Raw genomic sequence first — 24097 nt, forward strand, 5'->3', positions numbered from 1 at the left:
GAATCTTTCAGTCTAGATCCCACCTAGCATTTCTACTTCTCTTCATCTACTTCATGTTCTAGACATGTTTAAGTTGCATTGTTCTCTGTAAACGTTTGCTAGCCTTCCTCTTTCCATCTCTTCTCTTACCTCTGCAACTCACATGCTAATGTATTTCCATGATCAAATGCCACTTTCCCATGAGGCTTCCTTCAGTCACCAATGAAATTGATCACACCCCTCTGAAGCTGAACATTCCTCACACCCCTCTGAAGCTAACATTGATTAGATGTTAATCTAATCAATGTTAAGCATGTCTATTTATCAAGTGTCTCCTATGTGCCACAAATATTTTGGTAGGCAATTATTCTACCCTGTTCCATGATGCACATTTTGTATTTTCACGTAAGAATCATGTTGGAGAGAATTTGTCGTATCATCATTGTGACTCTTCCATCACAATACCTTGCACATAGAAGACCATCAATAGGCATTTGTTAAATGAGTAAATAAGTGAATAAAGAAAATGCAAGTATTGCTGAATTAAAAATTAGCTTGTTGCAGGGGCTCATTTTTCTGGACTAACGTTGTAGATGATTCTCCTCTGTATTAAAAGGGCACTGATTACCATAGAAATGCATTCACTTCTCTTTCCTTCCATTTCATGAATTTTGCAGCAGTAGCAGCTACTTACAATTGAATTTTAAGGCCTTAGAGCTCCAGTGCTTTATGGCTTTACTTAACCCAAGTGACTAAACCAGAGCCTAAGTTTTCACTCTAGGAAATCCACTGTCTCATTTCCAAGCCCTAGTGGCCATGGTCTTGTTGCAGCATCAGGAAGCTCTTTTGCTCTGTTATTGGTATCCATAGGGCTGTCCATATACCTGTCACTGGACATCCAAGACATGGGACTTGTTCTTTATGGAGAGAAAGTCTTTTAAATTAAAGGCCTCATAAATACTGACCACATAAAATAGTTTCTTCCAAATGAAGTTACCAAGTCTTCATTGGCTCTCCTTTGCTGTCAGGATGAACTACAAGCTTATAAACTTACAATTTCATCTATTCACAGTTTGTGTCATAGAAGTGTCACTCATCTATATGACATAGGTGTGTCATCTTATTTTCTGTGCAAAGCCTCTACCCTAGGTTTATGTCAGATGAACACTGGGGACAGTAAGATATAAGTAGGAATCGTTTTACACTGTGGTAAATTAGAGAGCACATCTTCTGCCTAAAGATATTCAAACTCGTTAAAATACTACTTCAGCAAAATAAAAATAAATAAACCAAAACAACTCTCCTTTCTCCAAAACATTATCACAGACAAATATTAAAAACTATATTTGGCCCATGGATCACAGTATTGAGAATTCTGTACCAATTAGTCAATAAACAAATAAGGTACCTGATTCTTACCATCACCTCCATTTACCTTATGCTGTGCTGTTACTGTGCCATTGTTTATGAATGACTTCCTGCCATTCGTGGAGGGATACCACATCATATGTCACCCAGTCAGAAAGATTTCCCTTCCTTGTCGGAGTTCCCATGATACTCATCATCTATATCCTTGGCCACAGTACATAATGTCTAACTTTGTAGCGGTTATTGCAAGTATCACCCTCTTCTTGGAGATCATATACTGCAATGTTCAGAGTGTGTGTCTTAGACATCCCCATGCCCAAATGCATTGCACAAAGCCTAGCCATTGCTAGATTCTCAGATGGCACCCATTGACTGGCACTCGAGCCATCAGCATTTATGTACACTTTCTTCGTTTGTTTTGTGTGCTGCTATGACAGAATACCTGAGGCTGGGTATTTCATTATAAACAAATTTATTGTCTTGTGGTTCTTGTTGCTGGAAAGTCCAAGACTGAGGGGCCAGCGTTGGGAGAGGGCCTTCTTGTGGTGTCATCCCATGGTGGAAGGGCAAAGAGAGGGTAAGAGAGGGCAAGCAATCAAACTCTCAACCTCAAGCCCTTTTATGATCTATATTAATCCATTCATGAGAGTGGAACCCTTATGAACCCAAAACTTCCCATTAGGCCGCACCTCCCAACAATGTTGCACTGGGGATTGAGTTTCCAACACATGTTTTCTGGGGGACACATTCAGACCATAGCATAAACTAAAACGTTATTAACCAGTTGATAGAATGTATATCTTTTCTTTGCTGTTTTAGAATTCAAGCACTCTTTTCCTCTACCTGAACTCTGACACATTCCAATTTTAATAATGAATAATTTGAATAACTAGTAATTGTAATAATGTTCGCTGAGATGGGATAATTTTGGGTGACTCATATGACCCATTTGTAAATACACACTGCATAATATAAAATCCATCTCCGTGGTTTTACCCTTACAAGTAACAGGAAGCCGCAAGCTTTCGTCTGTTTTCTTATGGTGTCCATTCTGCTTTAGAGCTTGCAGTTCAGAGAGGAGAAATTTGAGAGAGAAATTTCATAATTTTAAAAGCCATTACTTCCTGCCCTGTGCTTACAAGCTTCCAGTTCTAGCAACCAACCAAACAAAAAGCAGTTCTTCCATGGAAAGACCCAAAGGAAACTTAAAATGCTTATTGCTAAGTGAAAGAAGTGGATCTGAAACTGCTACATAATGTATGATTCCAACTATGACATTTTGGAGAAGGTGAACCTGTGGATACAGTAACAAGATCAATAGCTGCCAGGGATTGTGGGGAAAGAGGGATAAATAGGCAGAGTACAGAAGATTTTTGGGGCAGTGAAACTATTCCACATCATAGTACAGTGGTGGCTATATGTCATCCCTTTATCAAAACCTGTATGAATGCACAAGACAAAAAGTAAACCTAATGCAAACTATAGACTTTTGTTAGTAATGTGTCAATATTGGCTCATCAATTTTACAAATGTGTGGGGTGACAGGGCATATGGGAACTATCTGTTTACTTTCCATTCATTTTTCTTTTCTTTTTGTTTTTTTTCTTTCTGAGAAAGAGTTTCGTTCTTGTTGCCCAGGCTGGAGTGCAATGGGGCAATCTCGGCTCATTGCAACCTCTGCCTCCTAGGTTCAAGCGATTCTCCTGCCTCAGCTTCCTGTGTAGCTGGGATTACAGGCGCTTGCCACCACGCCCAGCTAATTTTTTGTACTTTTTCTTTCTTTCTTTTTTTTTTTTTTTTTTTTTTTTAGTAGAGACGAGGTTTCACTATGATGGCCAGGCTGGTCTTGAACTCCTGACTTCAGGTACTTTCCACTCATTTTTCTATAAGCCTAAAATGTCTCCAAAAATATTAATTTTTAAAAAAGCAATTCTCAATTTAAGTCATTAAGATAATAAAAATGTATCCCAATTGTCAAGAGATGACTGCTCAGAAATTTTATCCGGAATGTTACTGTGGGAAACACTGGGAGTGTGAGGAAAGGACACTGTTATTGTGACCGTGGGCACCTTGATTTGGAAGTAGACCTAGTAAGCCCAAAATGAGTGACATTCTCTGAGCACCTTTTCCAAACATGGAGTTTTAAAACAGGACTTTCTAAGGTGCCATGATGATCACTAAGGCTGTGATATAATAAAAAGGACTTGAGAAGAAGTAGGATTAAAAAAGAATAAGAATGGGAGGTCTGCAGAGGGTAGTTCAGGGGTGGCCTAGTTTTAATATGCTCCCCCCTCTACCAGTTAATGACCGACATTAAGGTACCTTCCCACTACCAGCCTCTTCCCAGGCTCACCTTCTGATAGGAGAATGTGGCTGTATGCCACTAGTGTAAGCTGTTCCCACAAACTCTCCTATTTGGTGAGATGGTACAATTTTGGAGTTCTCACCATTCTCAAATCAACAGAACTGAGTGAAACCAAAGCCCACACATATATGGGTCTATTTATTTTCATTTCAGTTACTGGCTTCATTTTTTATTACTGTGTGTAAACAAGGTCTGGAAATAGAAGCACATATGCAGATTTATGTTTTAATCCCCCAATTCCTGTCTGCTGGCTGCTGCTCCTGAAATTGCTTGGCCCATGACAATGAGTGCCTCTAAGCTCCCAGCCAGAAGAAAGAGAGCAGAGAGTTCCCAATGGTTGGAGGGTGGAGAACTGGAGGGGGAGCCTCCTTTCTGAGTTAGGAAAACATCTCATGGTCTTCCCATCTTTGGTGCTGATGGATTGAGTGATTGTTCTTGGCAGAGCAGTGGTTTTTTTAGTTTGTTTATTTGTTTGTTTCTTTTTTTGCTTGGGGCTGTCGCACTAAGCTGTTTGAGTTGCAGGCTGTGTACCGTGCCATCTTGGCAGTTCTGTATTTTCAGCATTTTAGTCAATGCAAAAAGTAAGAGAAATTGTAATTGAGGCTGCCTTTCTATAAATCATGCCACAGAGAGTGAGCACATCCAAATGATGGGTCCAACAGAAACTGTGTTCCTCGCCTGGGGAAAATGGTGGGGGGTGTTGGAAAATCAGTCCGAGGCATCTCTGTGGTTGCTGAGCAATGCAGTGAGAAAGAAATGGAAAATAAATTCTAAGTTTCCTGGCAAATTATGAACTCTGAATGGGGATAGGATAGGATAGTGGGGAGACAAATAGTATGAAATTATCAAACCATAAAATCCAGTTGGAAACAGGAGGGCAAACTCACATGCAGCGTAGTTCCAATTCGCTTACTCATGCAGGCAAGGAGATGGGAAGGCACTGGCCCAAGAAGAAGCCAGTCTCTCCTTTCCCAGCCTAATTATGTTTATCCTTGTAATTTGACTTTGTCATGGAAACACTGTCAGGGTTCAGTGTTCAGTGTTCTTTGTGCAATAATGTTCGTGTCAAATAAGAAAGCAAAGTGATGGGAGGAGGCATCTGTAGCGATGTGTGCTTCACACTGTATAGTTTGTGATATTCAGTAACACAAAAGTAAACTGTGGGTGAGAGTAAATTCCATGGACCCCACTGTGATTTTGTGGGTGACCTTACTGGTTTTCCTCAAAAGGTGGCACACTCTTTTTTTTGTTGTTCTCATGTCCATTAAAATAGCTAGGAGTGCATTTGACTTTTGTCTGTCACTGTTCTTTGAGGTGTCATGTTGACAACAGTGGAGGGGTGTGGGGTCACTGTGCAGTCAGACAAGGATGTAGGCCCGTCTGCCAGGGTTATTAGCTGTAGAAAAGGACTCCAGCATTGATTTCATGAGAACCCACAGCCCTGAAATAGGAAGAGAATGGGGCAGGGGAAATGGAGAAGAGGAGATCAGATCTTTGCCTAACCCGTGTCTTTACTGTTACATGTTTGAAAGCATATGAGTTTTGCATTTTTGTTTGCCAAGGGAAGCTTCAACAGCCCCAGTCCCCAGTCCCCACTCATTACCCCACAAACAGTCACTGGATTGGAGTTTCTACTTCAGGCATCATCCAAAATGGACAGCAAAGCAAGCCTTATTGTTTTATACATATAAATGTATGCGTTTGCACCAACTGCCTGCTTAGGAATTAAAGGTGTTTTCTGGGTTTGAAGCTTTCAGACAGAATGTGTAACAAAACAGGCCTATGTGCCTGGTAAGTAACATTTCTTAGCAATTGTAAGGTCAGGAACCTCTGCTTTGTAAGTGCAACGATTTTACAGATTTTATACTTTCTTTGTTTATTTCCCTCTTGAATTTCTATAGTGAGTTCTTTTTGAAAATGCTGGCCTCTAGCTGCTGTACCAAGGGAACTAAGGGAAAGGATTGTGTCTCATTTTTCAGTTTCATCTCTGCCAGTGCTGGGACCAGAGAGAAAGGTAGAAACAAACTCAGAGGAAAAAGTACCCTTCCTTCAACAGAGATATTCCTCAAGAGAGCTGTTTTGCCCTTGCTCAAACCTTGGAGGAATTTGTGTTTTGTTTGTGGAGGTAATTCCCTTGCATAAGGGCTTTTAGCTCTGTTGGCGTCTCTCCCTGAGAGTGGCCCTTGGCTACACTTTAAAAGCAACAAGTGCATCTGGAGGCAAGATCAATTGGTAGAATGAATGAATATGAGGAGGAGAGCCAGGTCCTGATAGCTGTGGGCTGTCCTTTGAGCAACAAGGCATTTATATGGTACTACATTTACGGTGGCTATGGGCCTGCCTGGTTAGGTTTCTCATAACCCTTTCTTCCCAAGGAGATTCTAGAAGCAATTTAATCATCGGCTGAACCACCTGAGCTGAAAATTTTTGACTGTGTGTTTGAGGCCAGCAAAATTATACTTTCTCGTGTCTTTCTTCAGAGAAATTGGAGTTTCTATACACTGGGACTTTTGAATCTCACTCCAGTGCTCTTTCTGTGCAGTCTCAAGCATTGCCTGGCATTTTCTAGCTTCGGAACTTGTATTGAGAGTTTTTTCTTTTAATAGTCACCTGTTTGGTTGTCTGTTTCCCCAGATAGACTTCAGGTCCCTCCAGGGTGGTTGTATTTAGTTTCTGCCTTATCCCCAGCCCTTAGCAGAGCACACACAATGGACAATTTATAAGTATTGGATGAATATCCGATGCCTGTACTGTTTTATAATTATGTCTTCTTAAACACACACACACACACCCCCCTGAAGAACAAGTTAATGCATGCACATCTTGACACCCTCACAACTCATTACTTTCCCAAATTTAAGTTACAGTAAGTGACACCCCTTTCTGCGGGCTCAAAATCTGGAAGTCATCTTTGACTCTTTCTCTCAAACCCGACTTCGGTACAGCAGCAAATTGTCACTTCTGCCTTCAAAAAATATCCCAGATGTGATCAGTTCTCCTGTTCTCCTCCACTACTTAGTGAATGGGGCCCACAATCTCAGAGCTATCTGTGACTCCTCTTTTTCCCTCAGACCTCACAGCCATTCTGCTAGACATCTTATTGGTGTTACCTCCAGAATATTTTGCAAATCCCTCCACATCCCTACCTCCACGCCTAACACACTATTCCAAGCACCAGCCATCTCCCTGGACAACCACAGTCTTCTCTAGACTCAGTGCTCTGCTCTGTGGGTTCCCCACTTTCTGCTCCACAGAGTTGCCCGTGATATTTACAGGTCACTAAATCAGATTGTGGCAGTCTTCTCTTTAAATGCATCAGTAGACTTCCCTGATGCATGAAAGGAAGCAAAATAGAATCACCATTTGACCAGCAATCCCATTATTAGGTATGTACCAAAGGAAAATGAGTTGTTCTACCAAAAGGACACATGCACTTGTATGTTCATGACAGCACAATTCACAATAGCACAGACATGGAATCAACCTAGATGCCCATCAACTGTGGACTAGATAAATAAAATGTGGTACATATACACCATGGAATATGACCCAGCTGTTAAAAAGAAGTTAGTAATGTCCTTTGCAGCCACATGGAATGAAGCTGGAGACCATTATCCTAAGTGAATTAAGGCAGAAACACAAAACCAAATACCACGTGTTCTCACTTATAAATGGGAGCTAAACTTTGGGTACACATGGACACAAAGATGGGAGCAATATATACTGGGGACTACAAGAGGTGGCAGGGGAAAAAGGGGACCAAGGGGTGAAAAACTACCTATTGGGTACTGTGCTCACTGCTTGGGTTATGGCTTCAATTGTACCCCAAACGTCAGCATCACACAGTATGCCCTTTTAAATCTGCATATGTACCTCCTGAATCTAAAATAAAAGTTGAAATTAAGCAAACAGAAACCCCAAGACCCTATCCAGGTAAAACCTGCCTTTGATGTGATCTCGTCCCGGCTTTCTCTCTAACCTAACCTCTGGTACTTCCCTCCTACTCTCTCTGCTCCAGCCACACTGGCCCATACTGTTCCTCAAGGCACTGTGGAAGCACCTACTTCTGGGTCTGTATCCTTCACATCCTTCCATCCTAGGTGACTTCTTCAGATGTCCACGTCACCTGCCCTTTCATTTCGTTCAGGTTTCTGCTCAAATGGTAGCTCCTCAAAGTCTCCTCTAGCTTTTTTAAAAACGATGCCACTGGATCATGTGAAAATTAGCTTGATTTAATTCTTCCACATTGTATTCATGGATCATAATATCACTTTGTACCCCATAAACTTATACAAGTATAAACTGTCAATGTACAATAAAAAAAGTACCACTGACATGCTCTATCCACTTTCTCTGCTTTAATTTTCTTCGTAGCAGCTACTGCTGCATGACATTATATAATAATGAGTGGATCCTCTTTATTTGCAATTCCCTATTTCCGACTTTGCCTACCTGCTGCAGTTTATTTGTAAACCTAAAAACCTATACTCACCGTGTTTTCATGGTCATTCCCAGAGATGCACAGAGTGGGAAAAAATGTGAGCTACATGACGGGCACATACTCAGCTGAGGTTCAACAAGCAACACTCTGCCTTCTGGTTCCAGCTCTGATGCTGTCCACAAGTGTCCTTTCTGTGGTCTATTTTGTGACACATATTTTGCACTTTTGTGCTTTGTTTGGTAATCTCCCTGTTTAAATGTCCCAGGACATGGTGTTGAAGGGCTTCCTAGTGTTCCTGAGCACAAGGAGACTGTGATGTCCCTTATGGAGAAACACATGTGGTAGAGCAGCTTCCCTGCTGTTGGCCATGAGTTCAATGTTAATGAATCACTATATATATTTAAAAACTTATATTTAAACAGAAAACACCTAAAACAATGTTGCATATTGATTGATTTTATAAAAATGTTGTGACCAGAGACTCATAGATACTTAACCTTGTATTTCCCCTAGGAACAATAGTTAGTATTCACTAAATCAGCTTTTGCAGTGGCTTTATAGATCATAACTACCACAAATAATGAGACTCAATTGTGTGTGTGTATTTGCTTACTTATGTATATGTAAGTAGGTTTTCTTATTGCCCATTTCTCTCATTGCCATGTAAAGTCCATGGAGTCAGGGGTCGGTACCCTGTGTTTTCCCAGATTCTTATTCTCTGCTGTTTTCTCAGCACCTAGAACCATGCCTGGCTCATGGAAGGTGCTCACTCAATTACTGAATGATTAAAGGGTTGAACAAATGAATGAAATATAGTCAAGAATGTCTCAGGGAAAGAAACTCTGACAAAATAACAGTTTCCTAGGACGTTATTAGGCATCATGCTGATCTCCAGTCTTGCCATGTCCTTCCAAAGTATTAATAGCAGCTTCTCCACCCCCTCCCCTTGAAGTGGCCCACCCAAGATCACAGGACAGTCTGGCTCAGGCACTCCATATATCCACCTAGTGAATCTTGGTGGGTGTGGTGTTTGAGCACATGGGCCATGAAATCAAACAGCCTAGTTTGAATCCGACTTCCACGCTTCGTCTGTGTATTTGGACTTAATCCTCTCCAAAGCTTTATTTTTTTGTACCATAAAATGAGGATAATCAAACATCCTCCACAGGGTGGTTGTGGGGATTAACTGGGATGATGCAACTACTTAACCTAGCACCTGACACATAATAAGTATTTCTTAGACATTAGTTCTTACTGTTTTTATGTGCTTTGGGCTTCTGGTGTTAGAGGTCAAAGAGATGCAAAACCAAGCCAGGAGGCACCCGGGATAAAGTTCCACTGTCAGCAGCCCTTAACAAGTTCTCAAGATTGGTACCTAAAAGCAGGGGCCAGCAAACTTTTCCTGTAAAGGACTGGATAAGTGAATATTTTAGGCTTTATTGGCCATCAGATCTCTGTCACAACAACCCAACTCTAATGAAGGTGTGGCTATGTTCCAATCAAACTATCTTTACAAAAACAGGTGGGTCATAGTTGGCCAACCTCTGCTTTGGATCAAGGCTACTCAACCCTGCCTCTGCATTAGAATCACCTGGGGAACTTTAAAACTACCTCTGGCCAGGTATTCTATTCCCAGAGATTCTGATTTAATTTTTGGGGGTGGGACCCAGGTATCAATATAATTTACAACTCCCAGGTAACTCTAATGCAGAGTTGAGAACCACTGATTTGGATCATTAAAGCCATGGGTAGACGAGTCTCAAAGCAGACGCTGTCTTCCTGCCCCCACCCTAGTTTCTTTCTCACCCCATTTTAAAATCCAAGGACAAGCATGGTTGGAGAGCTTTGGGTAGGAATTGGCCGATCTCAGTAAATCTTCTTTGCTTAATGCACAGACCATATCCCTTTTGTATCTAGAGGGAAACCTAATTATCTGTCTAATAAATGAATTGTACTTTCAGGGAATACAGTCCAGCTGTTACTCTGCATTTTAGCTGAGGCTGTGCTTTTGGCTGTCTAATTTCTTCCAGCATTGGCAGTTGGAATGGTTTTGAGTGGAAACAGTCTTCCAATCTCCTTTGTCAAAGCCATGACTTCTCTGATGGAGCTGGGAGTGGGCTCCCAGGAGTCAAAAGATCTCTGTCTTAAGGCCAAGGTACTCTTCTTTAATGAGTCCTAGAAGAAGCTTATGACACTTCCTTCTTTAAGAAGCTTCAAATACTCAGCTAGTTGTCATCCCCCATTTGATATAGGGGTAGAGGTTAGCTGAAGACAGGGGGATGAACTTAGTCATAAATATCCAAGCTTCCTCAAGAATTACCTGAACAGAGTTTCTCCCTTCTTCCCCATTTGCATTAAAATCATCTGGGAGCTTGTTAAAATGCAGACATCTGGGTTTTATTCCTGACCCACTGAATTGGATTTTCTGGAGGGGATACTGGAATGTACATTTTTAAAAAGGTATCTGGATAACTTTGAAATTTGAAAGCTGCTATTCTGGAGGGAGCCCTTCACCCTACTTACATAAGACTGAGATTGAGGAATTTAAAGTCTTCTTTAAAACAGCCCGGTTAGTTCATTGCTGAAGCTAGGAGTTGGATCTGACTCTGTTATCAGCTAGTTAATGCTATGTAACCAACTCCCCCAAACCTTAATGATTTTAAAACAGTAAACATTCATTATTGCTCACACATACATGGGTGATGTTTCTGGTCTCAGCTAGATTCACTTCTGTGCTTATTGTTAACTGTGGTTGAGTAGGCAGTTCTGCTGATCTTGGCTGGGCCCTCTTTTACATTTGGGTAGGTTGGCTGCATGCTGGTCTGAGATGGTCTCAGCTGGGATGTCTGGATTCTCTTCCGTATGGTCTCTTACCTCCAGCAGGCTAGCATGGCTGTGCTCACCTAATGGTCACAACGTTTTGAGAGATTGGAAGTGTCCAAGGCTCCTGCACAAAACTGGGAAACTGTCATTTACATTGCATTCTGATGCCAAAACAAGGAACAAGGACAATCTAGACTTAGGGGGTGAGGAAAGAAATCCTAGCTCTCCAAAGAAGATGCTGAAGATCCTTTTTTTTGTGAGGTGGAGCTTTGCTCTTGTTGACCAGGCTAGAGTGCAATGGTGCGATCTTGGCTTACTGCAACCTCTGCCTCCTGGGTTCAAGTAATTCTCCTGCCTCAGCCTCCCAAGTAGCTGGGATTACAGGCATGCGCCACCATGCCCAGCTAATTTTTGTATTTCTAGTAGAGATGAGGTTTTGTCATGTTGGTCAGGCTGGTCTTGAACTCCTGACCTCAGGTGATCTGCCCACTTCAGCCTCCCAAAGTGTTGGGATTACAGGTGTGAGCCACTGCACCCGGCCTGAGGATCCTTTTTACAAAGGTCTTAGATACAGGGAGGCTGAACGAATCTACCAAAGACTGTTATGCAGAGTCCTGGGCCTTTTCCACAACATTCAAGTACCTTTAAAACATGTATGTTTGGCCATATGCAGTGACTCATGCCTGTAATCCGAGCACTTTGGGAGGCCGAGGTGGGCAGATCACCTGAGATCAGGAGTTTGAGACCAGCCTGCTCAACATGGTAAACCCCCATCTCTACTAAAAGCACATAAAAAAATTAGCTGTGGATGGTAGCGGGTGCCTGTAATCCCAGCTACTCTGGAGGCTGAGATATATAATTAAAAAAATATATATCTAAAGGAACCTAAGAATTCATTGTTTTAAACCCTAGCTGATAGTTTAATTTCCTGATAATTTCTCCTTAATCAAAGTGTTCATCCATCTTCTGCTGAAACACATCACATTACTCGCTGGAGAACTTGCTGCTGTGTGAGGCAGCTCCTTCCAGCCTCAGGGAATTCTTACCAAGAGGATATTATTTCTTACACCAAGCCAACATTTGCTTCTGCCTAGATTTCACCTTTTGTTTCTACTTCTGCCCTCCAATGCTACATGGAAGAATGTCTCATGGTCCTCCCAACCTTTGCCTACACCCGAGAACAGTTATAAATGTCTTTCCTCATTGTTCAGTCTTCTCTACCAAGTAATCCAAGTTTCTGCGGGTTTTCCCTGGCATATAGTTTTGAATGTTTCTCAGGGCCAGGTGCAGTGGCTCACACCTGTAATCCCAGCACTTTGGGAGGCCGAGGCGGGCAGATCACTTGAGGTCAGGAGTTCAAGACCAGCCTGACCAACATGGAGAAACCCCATCTCTACTAAAAATACAAAATTAGCCGGGTGTGGTGGCAGGCTCCTGTAATCCCAGCTACTCGAGAGGCTGAGGCAGGAGAATCGTTTGAAATGGGAAGGCAGAGGTTGCAGTGAGCCAAGAGTGCGCCACTGCACTCCAGCCTGGGCAACAAGAGCAAAACTCCATCTCAAAAAAGAAAGGAAGGAAGGAGGGAAGGAGGGAAGGAGGGAAGGAGGGAAGGAAGGAAGGGAGGGAGGGAGGGAGGAAGGAAGGAAGGAAGGAAGGAAGGAAGGAAGGAAGGAAGGAAGGAAGGAAGGAAATGTTTCTCAGTGGCAACCAAGGATTTTGGGATGAGCATTGGTTTTAGAATCAGATGTCCTGAAATTTACTTTGAGATTTTGAGCAAGTTCCTAACACCCTTGGAACCTCAGTGTCCTCCTTCAGGAAGTGTGGGCAGAAATCACCATCAGTATGTATTTTGTGCCAGTTAACCACTGCAACATATATAGAAATGCCTGTCAGGGAAAACACTCCATATATGTGAGTTCTTTCCTTTTTTACTCCTCTGAAAGAATAGCCTTTGAAGTACAAGTTTTTTTCCTATAATATTTTGAATTTAAATGAACTCTTAGATTTTCTGAGCTGCTACTAATACTAAAATTATGAGGATATTTAAATGTCCCCCTGGAATTATGTTTCAAATGGCATTTCATGTGATAGGAATAGCAAGGTTTTCATTTCTTCACGTTGAAGGTAGCTATTATTATTTTGATACTTAAAAATAGTAATTTAAATTAAATAAATGACCTAAAACTAAGAGATTTAAGTTCTTCTCACCTCTTTTAGATTTAGGCCTTTGGGAAGGAACTGAACCTGGAAAATAATTAAGCACAAATTGAACACAGTGAGGAGGCCAGGAAAGCAGGCAATAAAGTGGATGTTAACAATAGGATATGATGTGAAACTAAAACCCGTAGAGAAAGAGAAAACACAGGTAGAGGGTGGGGCAGGAATGTGGACCTGTCAGCTTATAGAGGAATATCAGTGTTTTGTTCAAAGGGTATGGCTTAATATGAGACATTTCTGAATTGCAACATGTAAAATGAATAGAATCTGATTGCAGAGGAAAATGGTTGAGGGAATTGGACTGTGGAGACAAAAGAACGGACTTCAGTAAATACTGTGTAAATTGTAAGGTTGTCTTATGTGACTATTAGCTCAGAAAATACTCTTCAGTATAAAGAGGATAAAATGAATTGTGGAAATGATTTATAAATAAAGGTGGTAGATAAATTCAAGGTACACTGTCGTTCATGCACGGCATACTCAAATGAGACATTATTCCTGTGAGGTTATATTGATTTGTTTTTCCTTCAACAGCAAGTAGGTAACATAAAAGATACTATGGTATAGTAAAAAGAGCATTGAGTGAAGTCAGGGCCCCTGTGTTCGAATTCCAACTCTACAGCTGACTAGCTGTGTGACTCTAGGCAAGTCTCTTAGGTTCTCTGAGTTTTAGAGTCTCTATGTGTGAAAAGAACTGTCTAGATTATCTCCAAGGCCATGCTTATGATTCTCTGATCCTATGTTATTAAACAGCCCAGTGGCAGTTTCTGTGGGGAGATTAAGATTTCAGATGGGATTCCTCTCATCTAGGAACTTCTAACCTACTTGAAGAGACCGCCTGGAGTTTTGATGCATAAGTGAATGAATGAGTTGGTTGATGTTTGGATGAGTTACATGGAAACAATTAGAGAGCTGTAAGAGAAGCCTGTTATTAGAAGCTAGTTGCACACTGACATTAAATATGAAAAAAGAGAGATGGTGTTTATAGGATACTATTTCTTCCTCACCGACTTCCTATGAGTTTTATAATTTTTTGAAGTAGTTCATAATTTTTGGTATCCTACTCTTACCTGTTTTGGCCAAGGATGGCTTCATGGAAAACAGAGAATTAGAACTAATTTTGAGAGAAGGATAGAATTTATTAAAAATTTGGAAAAGGAAGGAGGATTTTTTTTCAGGTGGAAAGAACAGACCTTTAAAAGATCTGAAAAGGGATATTCATGTGTTCATTCGGCAAATATTCTTTGAACATCTGCTCTCCCCATACCTGGCACAGTGTTAAGCACTTGGGGTTATTAAAGAAGGAATTCCCACTCTCTAGAAAGGAAGATATACAGAATGTTGTGGAATAAGAGAGTGGAGAGCCATGAGAGCAGATGACAGTGGACCTGGTGCTGTCTGGGGTGGGAAGTGACCAAAGAGGACTTCCCTTAGGAGTGTTATTTCTGATGATGCCTGACGTGTGAGTAGGAGTTTAGTACACAAATGGAAATAGGAAGAAGTCCAAGTGGAAGAAGAGTGTTCTAGATAGCGGGAGTAGCATGTGCAAAAACCCTGAGACTAGAGAGTTCATGGCATGTTTGAGAAACTAAATGGGAACCAATGTGGCTGGAACTTGAAAAATAAGTCAGGGAGGGGAAAATCCTGAAGGAAAAGGCAGGTGGGAGATGAGCATAGTGTCACCCATTTGACAGAGGGTAAACATCAGTGTCAATATAAGCCAGTTTCTGCATGCTTGACTGGAGGAAATCATTCTGTTTCATAGGGTAGGCACTGGGGTATATGGGGCAAGCCTCATCTGTGATCTCAAATGGATCTTGAAGGGCATAAGCACGGCTTCCAGAGAGGAGGACACTGACTTGGGAAACAGAAGGTTTAATCATCCAAAGATACAAGTGTCCTATGAAATTGGAGGCAAAGTCAGAAGGATAAGCCTGAAGAATCATACAAAGCCGTGGCAAAAATAAGGCTGCCATGTTACCTGACAGAGTCTGCTAGAATTGCTTTCTTGCAAGTATGACCCTGCCCAAGACTCCATGTTTCTTTCCCTCCCCCTTGTTCATATAATTAACGAGACTTAAATGGAAACCCTGCCCATACAGTATCTCTTCATATTCAAGTCTAGGATTCTAATTGCCAGAGGCACTAAGGAATGACCACAGTCCCCTCTTGTAGGCACCCCGCACAAAACACACTTGAGACAATTAAATGAGTCAACCCAAGCATTAGCACCTGCTCCCTATCATGAGGATATCACTGCTCCCTAATCACGTGTCAGCAATCTTGTTGTCACTGGCTCCATCCTCCTCAAACTGGGGCTCAAAAACACACCCTTGGGGGACAGTGGTAAAAAGGGAGTATGATAGACACAGTGTTTTTCTGGAGGGTCTGCTTTAACTGAAGATTTATGAAGAAATGTATTCTGAGCATAGGTACAGTATAGAATAGATTATGAACTATCCATGGAATTTTAAGGTGAGAATTATTAGAGAGCTAAACATATTTGCCCGTGTATTAAAGATCAAGTCTCCAGATTCCCTGGGGGATGCTGTATTCATTTGGGTTTTGGGGATACTTTGATGGAAAACTTTGGGAAGCTGTGAGTCTTAAACTGTCTTTTTAAATTTTGTTTTGTTTTGATATTGTTTATAAAATACCCTGCCCTTTTCACCAAGTTTTTTTTTTTTTTTTTTTTTTTTTTTTTTTGAGATGGAGTCCGGCTCTGTCGCCCAGGCTGGAGTGCAGTGGTGCGATCTTGGCTCACTGCAACCTCTGCCTCCCGGGTTCAAGTGATTTTTCTGCCTCAGCCTCCCGAGTAACTGGGACTACAGGTGCCTGCCACCAGGCCTGGCTAATTTTTGTATTTCTAGTAGAGACGGGGTTTCTCCATGTTGGCGAGGCTGGTCTCGAACTCCTGACCTTGTGATCTACCCACCTCGGTCTCCCAAAGTGCTGGGATTACCGGTGTGAGCTACCACACCCGGCCATCAAGTTCTTACAGTAATTTTTGTGAATTTGCGTGAAAAGTAATTTGTCATTTTTGGTGTTACAATATTGCCTTTTTCAGGCTTCAAGGGGAGATGTGTTGAAAGTTGAAAAGCAAATGTGCATCTACCTATGTTGTTCTGCTTTTATAGCCTTTGCTCTCACAGCTCATTTTAAAGTCCTCATTTTGTACTTAACATCTATATTCTTGTGGAGTTGTCTCTTTCCCTTCTACTTGAATCTTTTACATGACCTTGTTTGGATCCTTTTCCACTTCTGCTCTGTTTCTCTTTAAGATGTGGCAGTTAGACCAATGCACACTGATTCAGGACCAAGTGAATGGTACTTTTGTAGGAAGATGAGATAATGTTTCTATTAGGTTTCCAAACGCTTTCCTCATGACCAGAATTTTTCACCTTTCTTAGCCACAATTTTTGGGGAAGGACATATCCTTCAGGCCAGCTCTGGTTCCTCCATCATGACTCAGCTCATGGGCCTGCGCCCAACCCAGCAGAACTGATCACTCCTTCCTTTGAGTTTCAGTGCTCTTTTACCTCCGCTGGCATGGGCCTCACTGTGCTGCACTTACCTGTTTATGTGTGTGTCTTCCCATCTAAGTTTTGAGTTTCTGGAGATCAGGGAACCTTGAGCTATTCACCTTTGTATCATCACACTTTGGCACTGAGCCTTGCACATGCTGGGTGCTTAATTAATATGAAACCAGCTGGGAGCAGTGGCTCATACCTGTAAACCCAGCACTTTGGGAAGCTAAGGCTGGCGGATCACCTGAGGTCAGGTGGCAGCTGGAGATGGAAGCTCTTGTCTGTGTACCCAGAGCTTAGAAATGTTCCCACCAGTTATCAAGATCCATTGGAGACTTTCTGAGGAAGGAACTGAAGACGCAGGTTGGAAAGGACTCCCTGCTGCTGTGAGACTCTGGTTTCTTTCCTGTGTATTACAAATGCCACCACAAACTAAGGGATTCTCCCTGCAGCTCCATATAGCCCAGCCAAGCTTTCCTACTCTACACTTGTGCCTCCAGAGAAAGAGAGGCAGAGACCTCATTTCTAAGAGAACCAGCCTCATTTTATTTGAAAGACAAAAGACCATCATGAGCACAATACAGCAGAATGCCACCTAAACTCCACAAGTTTTGAGTAAAGAATCAGCACAGTTATACGTTAAGTTTAACTTTCCTATGAGGAGAGTTTATTTCAGCCCATCCTTTCACCTCTACCTAGGAGATACGCTGGCTTAAGAGAAACTCACCTGAACACTGAAAGATTCCATAAAGTCACATTTTGTTGCCTCTTCTGACTAAGTCTGGTCACCCTCATGTGATCATTATAAATTCACATTTCTTAGAAAGTATCCTGGGAGTGGAGGCATGATGACAATGCACAGGACAAAGAAATGTAGGCAAATGAGGGTTTAACTTCCAGCCACAGATGTGAAAATCTGGCCTTACAACTAAATGCCTAGATGGTGACAGGGAAGCCACAGAGAAATGTAGCATCTCTGTCATTGCTGTCTCTCTCCAGACTGCCTAGTCCTGGCAGGGGGTGTGAGAGGCCCATGTTAGTTTCCTAGAGCTGCTGTGACAAAGCCCCGGGAACTCGGTGACTTCAAGCAACAGAAATATATTGTCTCACAGTTCTGGAGGCTGGAATTCCAAAATCAAGATGTTGGCAGGCGGGGGCTGTGCTCCCTCTGAAACATGTAGGGGAAACTTTCCTTGCCTTTTTCTAGCTTCTGGTGGTTGCTGGTTTAGAAAACATGTCTTAAGCCATCCTTGGCTTGTAGATGGGTCACTCTAATCCTCCGTCTTCTCATGGCGTTCTCCTTGTGTGTCTTTACTAGGATTCCCTGCCTGCCTGTCTGCTTATGGGCCTACATTTCTCCTTATGAGAACACCAGTCATTATTGGATTAGGGCCCACCCTAACACCCTCATTTTAACTTGATTACATCTGCAAAGAAGTTATTTCCAAGTAAGGTCACATTCTGAGATGCTGGGGGCTGGGACTTTAGTGTATCTTTCTTGAGGGACACAAATTTACCCCATAACAATGCCTATGATTCTCCTGTGTTCTCATATTATTCTTTGAACTTGGACTTTCCGGGCACAGTCTTTTGTTCTTCCTGTGGAATATTCTATTGATTAAATTGCCTCTTTAGTTCTTCAGCTATCAGATGCTTTTCTCTGGCAGGCCGATGTAATTAGGGAACTAATAACAGAATCAATAAGGAAAAGAATATGTTCTTTCATATTTTCCAGCTGTTTCAGTGATTCATTTAGTCCTCGTTCTGTGTTTGTTACTGCTGAATTTGTGCTTGTTAAGAGATATGTGGCCATGACATATAGAGGAAAGAAGGGAAAGGAGAGGATATCTCGATTGGTCTCTGGTAATGTCCAGGAGGGACATCTTTGCTGGGAGAGGGTATGATGTGGCAGGATATGGAAGAGAACATGGCCTCATTTGTGTAACTATATAAACAAGGAATGTTTTTAAAGAAGCTTATTGTTTGGAAAACACACGTTATTTTAATGTTGCTTGAAATATGTTGGGTTGAAGCCATGCAGGACTGTACAAACATTCTGTGAGCTGATGCATTGCCTGTCTAAGGAAGGATTCAACATTAACCATGATAATTTCTGGGACATTTTCCTATTTTTGGAAAGTTCAGTATTGCTCTAATTCCAGTTTTCTCATGAAAAAAATAGAATTAATTCATGGCCTTTTAAAAGGTAGTTTGAGAGATAAATATAATATACAAATTGTAATTAGAAATTTACTGTCACAAAAATATAAATAGAATAAAATGTAGGCTTAAGTTACTATTGAAATATAATACATATTTATTGTTCAAACATCTAAAAATGATGGAAACTTCAAAAATACGTAAATTACCCATAATCTCACAATTCAGAGATGACCACTGCTAATATTTTGGCATATTGCCTTCTAATATGTTTCAAGTTTTTGTAATACTTTAACATCGATATTAATAAATACATGTTTTATAACATTTTAAAATTAATAATGTCATGAGCATTTTAATATCCTTAATCTTCTAAAATTTACTATTAAATGTTGACATATGTATTTTATTTCCATTTTAATGTTAGACCTATAATTTTGTAATTACAAAAGTAACATTTATTTATAATAATTTAAAGAAATCTAGAGGACAAAAAGAAGAACATACTAATTGTCCACAGTCTTTCCATTGCAGAGATAACTAATATCAATATCAAGGCATACTTTGCATGGCAGTGTAATTGTATACATTTCTGTTTCCACTGATCGTGACATTTTTGACCTTTGTAACCACAGCTCTTAGTTCAGTTCCTAGAGCATAGTAGTTGTTTGATATACTTTTAGTGAATGAATGAATAAGTGATTAAATGAAGAAGTAGATGTATAAGTGGAGAGATTTTCGAGAATTCGTGGTAGAATAAAATATGTTTCAGACTCAGCAACTTACTGCAGATTGAGAGACAAGGCAACTAACTCAAAGCCCTTAATGAATAGGAGCCTGCTCTTTTTGTTCATCTCAGTCAGCCTCCAGGCAGATAATTCAATTTAATTTTTTTTCCATCAGTCAAACTGAAGAGCTGAAAAAGCAAAACCAGAGATAGGGGAGGCAGGAGGTGAAACAGGCCTGAATGAGGAGATCAGCAGTGGCTCTCTCGCTCTCTCTTTATTTTTTTTTTTTTGAGATGGAGTCTTGCTTTGTCATCCAGGCTGGAGTGCAGTGGCATGATCTTAGCTCACGGCAGCCTCCGCCTCCCAGGTTCAAGCAATTCTCCTGCCTCAGCCTCCTGAGTTGCTGGGACTACAGGTGCCTGCTGCCACGCCCAGCTAATTTTTGTATTTTTGGTAGAGATGGGGGTTCACCATGTTGGCCAGGATGGTCTTGATTTCCTGACCTCGGGATCTGCCTGTCTCGGCCTTCCAAAGTACTGGGATTACAGGCGTGAGCCACTGTGCCCAGGTTCTTGCTCTCTTTATGTTAGAAAGAGCGTGAGAGGACAGGAGCCATGCTGCTCTCAAGGGTGACCCAGCAAGAGCTCTGCCACCACCAAGTTGTCCATGATGGAACTGATGATTTCCCTAGAGGATGGAGACTCTAACAGTGTCAGTGGGACCCTCATGGCTTTTACCTGGCCTGTTTCAAGAGTTTGCAGCCGAGGAAGACACAGTCATGTCGGGTTTTGTTGAAATAATTTGGTACTCTGCTATGTCTGGAGTCAGGGCTGGCAGATTTTGAACTTTGTATTATAGAAGGTTCCATCTGAAGTCTCTTTTCTATTTAATTGGAAAACGTGTCTTAAGTCTAAGTGTCTGTCCCTCAGGTGCCTGCCATAGGAAGGTCAGTGATCCATTTTTAAAAACGCTACATGAAACACTTAGTCTTTGCAATAAAATATATGGATATATTCTTCCCAATGGGATGGTCTGGTCTTTAAAAATCTGTTCCTTTTCCCCACTTCTCAATATAAATATACATATATATAGATGTAGAAATATCCACAAATAGATGGGCAGGGGGATAGAAAGAGAGATAGGGAGATGGAAGGACAGACAGACAGTCTCCCCCACTTTTGGCCAACAACAGTCATCACATCCCTTCTTTTTCTTAAAGGTGCTTGTAGAGCTAACCTCGAACACTAGGCCATATTGGCACCTTTGCTCCTGTTGTCTCAAGGCCTGGCTCAAAACATATTTTTCAAGGAGGCCTCATTGTTTAATTTCTACCCCGGTTAATCTTTCCCATCTGTCAACCTCTAGAGCTTTAGCCCTTGCCCCAATTTTCCCTTTGACGTGGTGTATCTGTAAGTGTATGTGAAGATCAGGGAGAGGCTACTCTGTTTGCTTCCTAAACAATTGAATGGGGTTTTGTGTACTATGTAATTTAGTGGTTGTAGAGCTTTGCAGTGTTTTATTCACCAAATTGGTGACTGGAGGGTGGTGAGATATTTCTTGCATGCATAATTGAACATATATTGTAGTTAGTACTTACTCATGGATTGAGAGCCCAGTTTAGATGAATACTGTGAGAGTTAGTATAAAGTTAGTGTGGTATACTAGAAACTTGTGATCAGCCAAATCATGTATATATTTTCTGTATAGTTGATGTAGTCACTTTGTAGCACCAAGCATCAGTACCTTCACCTATAAATTTAGCATATATATAAAAATATATAAATATATATGTGTGTGTATATATATAATGGGTTCAAGATCTTTTATTTTCAGAGCTTGCAACAGTTGGTTAGCAATGCTAGCTAAGCTGATATAATCTGAAGGCCATCCCACCTTTCTCTTTAGGCACTCAACCAATAGAATCTCTTTCTTGCAAACAGGATCATAGACCAATTGGGATCTGTCTCAATACGTGTGTGGGAAGAGGTCCTTTCCCCCACACTTTTCCCAACAAGGTTGTTTTATAACCAAATGCAACTCAAACCCATAACACAGCAACTAGTCAGCTATATATATCTGACAACATTACAGGCTATTTTGAGGGTAAATATATACACACACACATACACACACACACAAAACTAGATTTATACATATAACTATATGTACATATATAACTACATATACATATATACCTACATATATAACTATATATGCATATACACATACATGTGTACATATATACTTATATGCGTGTATATATACATATATAAAACTGTCTCTACTAGACAAAAATAGTTTTATGGCTCCATTGTTCAATAAATATTTGCTGAATTAAATTGAAATGAGTCAAAACTTTTCTGAGCTCCACAAAACTTTTGAGATTACCGGAAGTTTTTACAAATAATTATTTCTGTATGATTTGTAAGATTATCAACTTAGAATTTTCCAGATGGCAAAGTTATCCAAGTGTGGTATGCTGGAAACAACAGCCCTATAGGAGAGCAGATATTGGGGATGTAATCACAGGCATATACTTCATGTCATCCAATTTCTATAAACTTGAGAGCCACTCTCGCTTCCTCAATGTTCCCATCTGTAAAAGTTTTTGGGAAAAACATGAGGATGGTGGAATTCTCATGATAAACTTGGGTCATGATTCCATGGAAGAAGACTTGAGCCAGGCATCAGAAAACTGAAATCCTAGTTTCTTTGACCAAAACTTACCTTCTCCAAGATTAACTTTTGTTAATTGTGAAATAGGAGGTTTATGTTCTCACCTGTTAGAGGTGTTTATGTTCTCACATGGCATTGTAAAACCACTGATATACAAAGGTGACTAAGGCATGATCCCTGCCCCCTTATGACTCAGTCTAGCAGGGGAGAGACATGCCAACCAGCAATGGATTACTATGAAGAGCTTCTTAGAGGCAAATAGTAAATACAGTGGTGGCACTGTGGAAGCAGTAATTAACTCTTCCTGGGAAGATTGCTGAATGCTTAAGAGCAGGGATTTAAGTTAGTAGTAACTGCCCTACCCTCCTTTCAGGATTGTTGTAAGGCTCAAATATATATGAAAGAACAACATGGTAGAATTATTATTTTTATCATTATTATTATTCCATTGGCAGTTAGAATCAGATATTTTACTTCCAGACATTCAATTGAAAATATACTCAATGCTCCTAGTTAATCACTTATAGGGATGCTGGCCTATCCCTAAGGTGTTATAAAGGGGTCAGACTCTACGTTCAAAAAATAAGCAAACATGGAATAATAATAAAAGTGGCCTAGCTTTGCTATCTTGCAAAAACATAGGAGTGTAAATGAGCCTGGTCTTTTTGGTGACATCGAAGAGCTCCATTTCATTTAGATGATCTATAGGAGCAGTAAGAAATGAAAGTAAAAGCACAATATTTTGCGTGTAATATTGGCTCCTATATCAGCGATGATCATTTTTATGTGTATGTCTCATTTTTCCTGGGAGCACAGAATCTGCCTCTCCTTGACTTCATGAGTCTCAGAGTGTCCTACATGTAAGAGTTGTATAATAAATAGTTTTTAAATAAGTGTTGCTGAATTGTTTTAATTGAAGCCAGAGACTACATGGAATTTGAAGAAAAAAGAAGGCAATTTTATTTACTCCTAATGGAGACAGTGATAGCCATCAGATGTGGATTTATACTCAGCTCAAAAATATCAGATGATTGGATGTATATTGAGAACCTGCTTAATGCTAGAAGATACCATGATAAGGATGGCACAGTCATATTCCTACCTTTTTATCTGGATAAAATAAAGGCCTACTTGGGTGTGTCGGGCACTCTGGTGTTGGGATGGTGCAGGGAAAACATCTGTATTCATGCTCAGCAGTGGTTCCTTGAGATTTACATTTTCCTCACTTCATTGTTTTGCAGCTCTACAGCTCCATGGATTTTGGAAGACGGTGGCAACTCATGCATGAACGCATCACACCCAACAGGTTTTATTGGTAAGCCCTGTCCACACACTCATTACTTCTTAGATAAAGAATTATCAAACAGCGTAGCACTCTAGATAGCTCTGGACAGTTGCAGCTCTTGCAGATGAATTTGTTCTAGTCCTTTGCTACACAGAGTGGTTTGTAGAATGGCAGCATCAGCATCACCTGGGGACTTGTTAGAAATGCAGAATCTCAGGCCCTATTAAGACTTATGAAACTGGGATTTGCGTTTAACATGATCCTGTGCTGATTCACGTGCACATGAATGTTTGAGAGGCACTGGGCTGAGAGAGCTCTGTGAGAAGGGTCATGGTCAGGTGCTCCTTGCTATGTACTAACCCCCTCTTTTTGGAAAAGTGCATATATTTTATGTACATATTCTGAAAAGCAGTATTTTCCCAAAATATACTCTGGAGAACAGCGGTTTCACAAAATGCTGCTTCTTTCATAAGAGTTTCTGTGGTCAAATAAATTCAGATTATGATAATTCAATTTTATACTCCTGGA

General features: G+C 40.9%; 1 protein-coding gene across 1 annotated transcript in view; it reads left to right on the forward strand.

Moving 5' to 3' along the window:
• Nucleotides 1-24097, forward strand: part of SORCS3 (sortilin related VPS10 domain containing receptor 3) — a 612976-nt gene that overhangs the window by 365530 nt on the left and 223349 nt on the right. Inside the window, exon 5 of the mRNA XM_050804899.1 lies at nt 23526-23599. Within this exon, the coding sequence (XP_050660856.1) occupies nt 23526-23599 (74 nt within the window). The remainder of the gene's footprint in view (nt 1-23525; nt 23600-24097) is intronic.

Source organism: Macaca thibetana, chromosome 9 (assembly GCF_024542745.1).
Source record: "Macaca thibetana thibetana isolate TM-01 chromosome 9, ASM2454274v1, whole genome shotgun sequence".
NCBI lineage: Eukaryota > Metazoa > Chordata > Mammalia > Primates > Cercopithecidae > Macaca > Macaca thibetana.